Source organism: Gadus macrocephalus, chromosome 20 (genome assembly GCF_031168955.1).
Source record: "Gadus macrocephalus chromosome 20, ASM3116895v1".
NCBI classification, from domain to species: domain Eukaryota; kingdom Metazoa; phylum Chordata; class Actinopteri; order Gadiformes; family Gadidae; genus Gadus; species Gadus macrocephalus.
In genome coordinates, this window is record NC_082401.1 from 12,326,119 (window position 1) to 12,334,987 (window position 8,869).

Consider the following 8,869-nt stretch of genomic DNA (forward strand, 5'->3'; position numbering starts at 1 on the left):
GACGGGGACATACGTCTCCCGGCCGTCAGCACCCGACCCCACGTCGGACTGACGGGCGCTTTGTTCTGTGAAGATAGGTTAGGATTAGTATTATTGGATCATTCGATCACATGACCTTTGGTGGCTCACGTGCGCTTTGTTGAAATAAACAACCAAACTATTTATGTTTATGTCAACTGGGATCGTATTCCCTTGTCCAAAACCAGTAATGATACCAGTAACGATACCATTAATGATACCAGTAAAGATACCAGTGTCGTTTACACATGAAACAAGCAAACAATCCAGAATAAACAAACAGACACTTAGTAGAGACCCAGTAGACACACCCAGTAGACACACCCAGTAGACACGCCCAGTCGATAAGCGAGTGCGGTCGTACTCGGAGGCCTGGCTGATATCTGTTGACTCTCACAAAGTGATGCTTCCCCAAGCCGCCACTCTGATTGGACAGCAACGGGTAGCGGGATGTCCAATCAATCCTGCTGAATCGATACAAGCAGAGGTCATGTGTGCTATGTTGTCTGTGTGTGTGTGTGTGTGTGTGTGTGTGTGTGTGTGTGCGTGCGTGCGTGCGTGCGTGCGTGCGTGCGTTGTGTTGTGTTGTGTTGTGTTGTGTTGTGTGTGCGTGCGTCTGTATGCGTTCCTCTTTGTGTATTCCGGTGTGTGTGCGTGCCTCTGAAGCCCACCCTGTATAACTCATCCCCCCCCCCCCCCCAGATGGTGTACAAGCCCTGGCTGTGTTCCCAGTACTTCCAGACCTCCCAGCTGACCTGCAGCCGGAGGATTCCGTGCGGCCAGTACTGCCTGGAGGTGCAGAAGAGATGCCCCTTCATCCTGCCCGACAACGACGACCTCATCCACGGGGGCAGTCCCAGTTTTATATGCACAGGTAGGGGGGTGAGAGAGGGAGTGGGTGAGTGACGTGTGTGTGTGTGTGTGTGTGTGTGTGTGTGTGTGTGTGTGTGTGTGTGTGTGTGTGTGTGTGTGTGTGTGGGTGTGTGGTGTGTGTGTGTGTGTACGTGTACGTATGTGTGTGTACGTATATGTGTGTGTGTGTGTGTGTGTGTGTGTGTGTGTGTGTGTGTGTGTGTGTGTGTGTGTGAGTGTGTGTGACGTTGTGGTACAGTGTGTCTGTTTGTGTGCGTGTGCATGTCCATGTGTGTGTGTGTGTGTGTGTGTGTGTGTGTGTGTGTGTGTGTGTGGGCTCAAACATGCACTGTTGTGGTTGTGAGGTCCGTGGTTACCGTGGTAACTCTGAGTCCGCCGTACCGTGGGACTGACTCTGCATGCCCTTGAAACATCCTCCCGGCTCATCTCCGATCGGTAATAATAGACACAACATGGCTACACACGCAGCATGGAGACAACACACCGCCCTGAGAGGACAGCGCTAGACGGCTCACATCGCTCCTCTGGGTCGTGTGTTCAGCTGAGCTCCCGCGTTATCCTCAGGATCACATCTCCCTGCTCCCTTCCGCATCACGCAAATGACAAACATGACAGAGCCGCAGACTACGGTACACATTGGTACCGTGACACTTCTGCCCCCTGGTGGCCGACGCTGGCAGCACGCTCCATCAAACTCACACGGCCGACTGATAAGAATACTCTTAGAGCGCAGTATAGAGAAGGTCCTTTTAGTGAATCGAATAATCTGCATTTCTCAGTGCAATGCGACCGGATTCTTGAGAGGTTCCTGTTGATAATGACAGAGTGGATCGGCATTTAGTGATCCAGCGGATCGGCATTCAGTGATCCAGCGGATCGGCATTCAGTGATCCAGCGGATCCGATGCCGTCGTCGTACAGTAGCAGAGCTGCAGGCTCTTAGCAGCGTCTGCACGTAGCCCGTTAGCTCCGGAAGCCCAGCGAGTACGAGATGGCTGATGACAGAGCAGCCGCAGCTGAGGACATAAGGTCACTCAGAGGAGTGGCTGCCTGTGTGCATGTGTGAGTGTGTGCGCACTGGTGTGTGCACGTGTATATGAGACTATGTGTGTGTGTGTGTGTGTGTGTGTGTGTGTGTGTGTGTGTGTGTGTGTGTGTGTGTGTGTGTGTGTGTGTGTGTGTGTGCACGTGTATGTGAGTCTGCTTGTGTGTGTTTGTGTCCGTGTGTACGTGTGTGTGTGTGTGTGTGTGTGTGTGTGTGTGTGTGTGTGTCTGTTTGCGTGTGTGTGTGTGTTCTTGTGTGGATCACTTGAGTGCGGACGCAGGAGACATTAGCGCGCTCGTTATGCAGACTCTGATCAGACTTAAGCTCCTCAGACAGAACCGTCTTCGAAGGTGCTCGCGTTAGCCGCCGCACAGCTTAGCTTCAGATAGCACAGCCGCGTGCTATCTGAAGCTAAGCTGCACGGCGGCACAGCAGTAGCACAGCCGCGTGCTACGCGGCTGTGCTACGTTCCCTCTATTAGCCTCCAACCTTGATTGTGAATGCAACCACGGCAAGGAAGTCATGTGGCTGGATGTGTGTGTGTGTGTGTGTGTGTGTGTGTGTGTGTGTGTGTGTGTGTGTGTGTGTGTGTGTGTGTGTGTGTGTGTGTGTGTGTCTCTGTGTGTCTGTGTGTGTGTGTATCTGTGTATGTGCGTGCGGAATGAGCATGCTTGTGTTTGCATGGGTGTGTTTATGTGCATGTGTGCGCTTGTGCATGTGCATGCACAAGCATGCATACACACAATGCATGCATACACACAGTACATACACACAATGTATGCATACACACAATGCATGCACACAATGCATACACACAATTCATGCATACACACAATGCATACACACAATTCATGCATACACACAATTCATGCATACACACAGTCTTGCATACACACAGTCATGCACATGCATGCATGCATGGTCAGCTATTCAACCCCCCCCACCCCCTCCTCTCCCCCCCAATGCATGCAATGTGGGTATGCATTGTGTGTCTGCACGCACACACGCACACCCTCTTGTGTGCGTGTGTGTGTACATGCGTGTGTGTGTGCGTGCGGTGTGTCTCTAACGCTGCGCCCCCCCAGGGCTGCTGGAGGACTTTCCGGCGGGCGTGTCCCGGGACGTGGAGTGCTGCGACGTGCGCTGGGGGCTGGCGGCGGCGGAGGACCCCCCGAGGCGGAGCCACCCCCCCTGCCGCGCGGCGGCGCTCAGCTCGGCGGCCGCCGCGCGGCAGGGGGGGCTCTGCCTGCTGGCCCTGGTCCTCCTGCACACCGTGGCCAGCCTGACCGCCGCCCACAATGCAACGGGGCTGGGCCTCCCCGCCACCTCGCCTCTGGAGGAGAGCCCGGCCAATGAGGAGTGACAGAGCTGCCAGGAGCAGGGGGGGGGGGGGGGAGGGTGGATGGGGGATCCCCTCACCATGGCAACCGATGAGGAGGATAAAAAGAGAAAAACAGCCACAGTGTGTGTGGGAGGAGGAGGGGGCGGCGGGGGGGGGGGGGGGGGTGTGCGCCTGTCGACATTTTTTGATGTCTTCAGCGGGAGGAAGAGAAAACCTGGCGGGGAGGTGGCAGGGCGGGCCGGGGGAGCGTTGGAGACGGCCGACGGACGAATCAATCAACAGCAAACAATCAGTACGCAATCCACAGGAAAACACGGCCGACACGACAGAACAAAGGGGACCGGAGGGGGTCCCGGCGGCGCCAGGGCCATCGACCACAGCCTTTTGTTGAGGAGCTCCGCTCCGGGTTTTATTTTTTAACACTGTGTTCCAGTTTTCTGATTTCTGTTGCACTGGTCGGCTTGGGAATAACACAATCATATATTTCTAATGTTTATCCTTTGTGTTTGTTCATGGGTCTCGTATGAGCGCAATTGTTTTATCAAAACTGAGGCGGTTAATGTGTAAAAAAAAAAAGGAAAGAATAAGATGAGTTTGTGGGTTTATGTATCTATATTTACAGCATAGGGTTGAATGGGTGTACACGCATATGTGCGTGCGTGTGTGTGAGTGTGTGCGTGCGTGTGTGTGAGTGTGTGCGTGCGTGTGCGTGAGGGTGTGCGTGTGCGGGTGTGTGCATGAGCATGTCCCCCCGAGGGAGCGAGTCCACGAAACCCAAATTAACGATCATAACCGGTGTTGAATAGCTGACCAGTAACAGGGCAGTAACAGACCAGTACCCGGCCAGTCACAGACCAGTAACCGGCCAGTTACCGGCCAGTCACAGACCAGTAACCGGACAATAACAGACCAGTAACCGGCCAGTCACAGACCAGTAACCGGCCAGTCACAGACCAGTAACCGGCCAGTCACAGACCAGTAACCGGCCAGTCACAGACCAGTAACCGGCCAGTCACAGACCAGTAACCGGCCAGTCACAGACCAGTAACCGGCCAGTCACAGACCAGTAACCGGCCTCTAATCTCGACTGATCCCCATTCATTCAGATTCAGAGTGAACGGTCGATTGCAGAGTGGGTGGATTAAGGTTCTCTCTCGTTTTAGTTGTCATATTTCTACTATGTACTGGTCAAGCGTGTGACTGTATACTGTTAACAAGAACCAATATCCAGGTTCCAGCCTACAAGGGAAATTTGACACAGAATTGTCACAATTTTTTTTGGGGATGATCTGATTTTCTTCTGTTAAAATGTCTCTCTGTTAGCACTAGCCATTAGCTTTTGTTATTTTTTATCGTCAGATAGCTCAGTGGTTGATTGTCTGGTCGACGTGGTTCTACATATTGAGCCAATGCTTTTCACTTTTATTATGTGGAGTCCTTTTTCCTAAAGTTCAAACTAATCGAAATGTCATTGGTTCAGAATGAGTTTTCATTGTCATGTAAGAAACAACAGGGCCTTTATTTTGAAAAGCAACACAATCAGAACTCTGACAGTGGCCATTTTGCATCCGGCGCCCCTCTGTCTGCGGTGGAGCGCGGCGGGGGAACGACTAACCGCCACGCCCGTATCTGGGGCTTCATATCTGTCTGATTGATCAACCGTTTGAGATGAGAGTTGTCACAAGAATGATTTAACTGACACGGACCGCACCGACCGAGCCGCCAAGGCCACCGGATCCATCGCCACCGCCGCCAGAATGTAATCTGATGAGTGGGTGGAACCTCCTCTGGTTCCCCCGACTAACTTCTAATCCTTCTTTCAGTGACTGCATGTTAGAGCTGCAGTTAAAGTTCGGCCTCGTTTGTTTATGCAGGGACTTTAGCCCCTTACCGCTAGTGTTAGCGTTAGCGAACCCCCCCCCCCCCCACCCCCACCCCCCCTCCGTAGCATGTCCCTGGAGGAAAGGGTTCCTCCTGACACATCACATCGCTCATCAAGTGAAGGGCTTACAACGATCAGGCGGCCAGAACCGTGCGTACGTCCAGATCCACATTGGCTCAGCACACAGGGTACCTTACTGTTACGCTGACAGGAACACATGAATCTCATTGGCCGTCACCACCAGGAAGTGCTCCTCCTACTGGTGGATGAGGGTACCGCGGCGACCCGCCCCTACGGCCACTAGCGGCTCCGACAGATCGTCATGGAAACTAAAGGGCTTACTTACTTTTTACTGCGGACTCTAGAGGTTCGTCTTGGGGGGAGGAGCTAGAGGCGGGCGATCAGGACTTTGAGTACTTACAGATGTCGCCGATGTTTCCCGCTCTCGTGTTGTTCTGTCGTCCTCTTTGTTCTCCGTCCGTCAGTTCTTGTCGACTCGCGCTGCGTGGATCCCGCTCCGACCCTTAGAGTCTCCCAGCCGGGCTGACTGATGTTTGGTCCACGCCACCTCAGCCGCCTGCTGGTAGACGGATAATCCCAGACCCCCCAGAGGACCTCCTGGTTACTGAGGCATTAGGACCAGTGAAGTTCACACCTGAACACCTGACACTAGCATGAGGAGAAGGTTTAGGAAGGACGCCCTCTGAGGAGAGGGCTAGGGCTGTGTGTGTGTGTGTGTGTGTGTGTGTGTGTGTGTGTGTGTGTGTGTGTGTGTGTGTGTGTGTGTGTGTGTGTGTGTGTGTGGGGGGGGGGGGGTGGGCACGTGCCTCAGCTTTGCATTCAGCCTACAGGTGTGTCTCGGAGTATGTGTGTGTGCAGGCCTATGGATGAATTTAATCTTTAACAGTAATTCGCTTTTGCGAGAAGTTATCATTAGCGTGTGGGTGAGACCCCTTGGCTCGCAGGTCTGCCCACCCCCGGAGAAGACACCGATTATTAGTGACCATATTAATCACGCAGCCACGACAGGCTAGGCTAGCCAGGACAGCTACCTCCGCTGGCTTGGCCTAAAATAAACGTGATAGATGGTTGGGTGAGGTTTGCCAGCAAGCTATTCATGACCCACACAGGGAGGGTGTGTGTGTGTGTGTGTGTGTGTGTGTGTGTGTGTGTGTGTGTGTGTGTGTGTGTGTGTGCGCGTGCGCGCGTGTGTGTGTGTGTGTGTGTGTGTGTGTGTGTGTGTGTGTGTGTGTGTGTGTGTGTGTGAGACTGGGAAAGAGAGAGAGAGAGAGAGAGAGAGAGAGAGAGAGAGAGAGAGAGAGAGAGAGAGAGAGAGAGAGAGAGAGAGAGAGAGAGTATAGAACCACAATCAGGACAAACAGAACTATAAAAACTAAACTGTATTTTTTAACTTTAAAAATCAATCATTGCAATATTTTTGTGTGCACATGGAGAGCGTGCTTGTCCGCAATACGTTTATGAACCCTTACCCAACCTGTGTCCTAAATACCAGCTGGTTTGAACCAGTCTGGATGAGACATATAACCCGACTGTTGGGAGTAGACCAGACCATCAAGAGCCGGACCGTCAGGCCAGCTCTCCATCCCAGTAAGGGATTGGAGGTCTCTTGTCGTCGTCCCCCCCCCCCACTCAGTGAACACACACACCTGTACTGCATGCAGCGCAGTGTGCCCACCACGGGCAGAGTAGGTTCAGCATGCTGGTGTCCCCCCCATCCAGTGTCGCTCCAACGTGGCTCATCGCCCCAGCGCTGCGTCCCAGACCAGCGCTGGGGCTCGCTGGTCCATGTGAGGCTGACCGGCCCGGCAGCGGGCCTCCACACCCTTCACTGCTCTCTGACGCTCCTCCCCAGTCTGCTCCCTCCTCCTTCCTCCTCCTCCCCAGCCTGCTCCCTCCTCCTCCTTCCTCCTCCCCAGCCTGCTCCCTCCTCCTCCTTCCTCCTCCCCAGCCTGCTCCCTCCTCCTCCTTCCTCCTCCCCAGTCTGCTCCCTCCTCCTTCCTCCTCCTCCCCAGCCTGCTCCCTCCTCCTCCTTCCTCCTCCCCAGCCTGCTCCCTCCTCCTCCTTCCTCCTCCCCAGCCTGCTCCCTCCTCCTTCCCCCTCCTCTCCTTCTCCCGCTGAGGGAGGAGACGGCGTCAGGGGTCAGACCTGGCGTCCCGACCGGTAGCCTGCTGGGTGACGTCTCGCAGAGCCCTGCAGAACCGGACCTCCTGTGTCCCGCCTCCTCTCCCCTCCTGTGTGAGCGACAGGTGAAGCCTCTCGCTGGGGAGCCGGTGTGGAACAAGCAGGTTCTCCTCCACCTCCTCCTCCACCCGCCCTCCCCGTGGTTCTGCCCCCCCCCCCACCCCCCGTGGATCTATGCAGAAGCCCATTTCCTGTTTGAGTTGTGGATCTGTTCCCCATTGTTCCAGCGGTGGACTCTGCTTCCAGGTTCTCTCGTGTATCTTCAGTTCATGTTTCCTTCTTCTTTCTGTGTCTCGTAGTGCATCTGAAACCATTGATGTTACGAGGACAATGGGGGGGCCCAGCTTTGCACCCTAATTGAGGAGGGTTGTGGGACTGTGTGTGCGTGCGTGTGTGTGTGTGCGCACGCCTGTGTGTGTGTGTGTGTGTGTGTGTGTGTGTGTGTGTGTGTGTGTGTGTGTGTGTGTGTGTGTGTGTGTGTGTGTGTGTGTGGAAGAGGAAGATTTATGATTATAAAAACAAGGTTTAAAGGCATATAGAAGTATCATTGCGATTATGATTATTATGATTACTATTATACTACCGGTATATTGTAATATTATAGATGCTTTAGTTCAAGTAACTTCTTTAATTTTTTTACAACTGACTTTGATGAAATGATTTATAAAACGATCTCACTAGTCATGACCTTTTCGAAAAGTATGAAAACTACAAATAAAATGTGTTCTGATGAAAATAAATACAGACGTATAATCTGTTTATATTCGGTGTTTGTAGTCGTTGTTCTCTTTCACTGCGCGTGTGAGCTGGACGTCAGGCTGCCTGTGTGTGAGCTGGACGTCAGGCTGCCTGTGTGTGAGCTGGACGTCAGGCTGCCTGTGTGTGAGCTGGACGTCAGGCTGCCTGTGTGTGAGCTGGACGTCAGGCTGCCTGTGTATGAGCTGGACGTCAGGCTGCCTGTGTGTGAGCTGGACGTCAGGCTGCCTGTGTGTGAGCTGGACGTCAGGCTGCCTGTGTGTGAGCTGGACGTCAGGCTGCCTGTGTGTGAGCTGGACGTCAGGCTGCCTGTGTGTGAGCTGGACGTCAGGCTGCCTGTGTGTGAGCTGGACGTCAGGCTGCCTGTGTGTGAGCTGGACGTCAGGCTGCCTGTGTGTGAGCTGGACGTCAGGCTGCCTGTGTGTGAGCTGGACGTCAGGCTGCCTGTGTGTGAGCTGGACGTCAGGCTGCCTGTGTGTGAGCTGGACGTCAGGCTGCCTGTGTGTGAGCTGGACGTCAGGCTGCCTGTGTGTGAGCTGGACGTCAGGCTGCCTGTGTGTGAGCTGGACGTCAGGCTGCCTGTGTGTGAGCTGGACGTCAGGCTGCCTGTGTATGAGCTGGACGTCAGGCTGCCTGTGTGTGGGCAGACTAAGGAGTGTGTGCGTATTTCATTATGTGTGCGTGTGTGTGTTTGTTCATACGCCCATGTCTTCATAAACGTTTTCTAATGTGTGATTGTAGAGCACTTATAT

General features: G+C 53.9%; 2 protein-coding genes across 2 annotated transcripts in view; both read left to right on the forward strand.

The window, feature by feature from the left end:
• The window catches only part of LOC132448925 (NALCN channel auxiliary factor 1-like), a 3,458-nt gene extending 154 nt beyond the window's left edge, over window positions 1-3,304 (forward strand). Inside the window, exons 2-3 of the mRNA XM_060040482.1 lie at window positions 721-892; window positions 3,021-3,304. Of these exons, the coding sequence (XP_059896465.1) occupies window positions 721-892; window positions 3,021-3,298 (450 nt within the window). The 3' untranslated portion in view covers window positions 3,299-3,304. The remainder of the gene's footprint in view (window positions 1-720; window positions 893-3,020) is intronic.
• Window positions 3,305-3,437: 133 nt separating this feature from the next.
• Window positions 3,438-8,129, forward strand: LOC132448990 (uncharacterized). The gene is made up of 2 exons (XM_060040568.1): window positions 3,438-7,031; window positions 7,065-8,129. The coding sequence occupies exons 1-2, from the start codon at window positions 6,608-6,610 to the stop codon at window positions 7,658-7,660; spliced, it is 1,020 nt and encodes a 339-aa protein (XP_059896551.1). The 5' UTR covers window positions 3,438-6,607; the 3' UTR covers window positions 7,661-8,129.
• Window positions 8,130-8,869: the final 740 nt, after the last annotated feature.

Coding starts and splice junctions, on each gene's coding strand:
- LOC132448990 (XM_060040568.1), top strand. CDS start 6,608: ATGGAGAGCGTGCTTGTCCGCAATACGTTTATGAACCCTTACCCAACC. Junction 7,032..7,064: donor CTCTCTGACGCTCCTCCCCA/GTCTGCTCCCTC, acceptor CCTCCTCCCCAG/CCTGCTCCCTCCTCCTCCTT.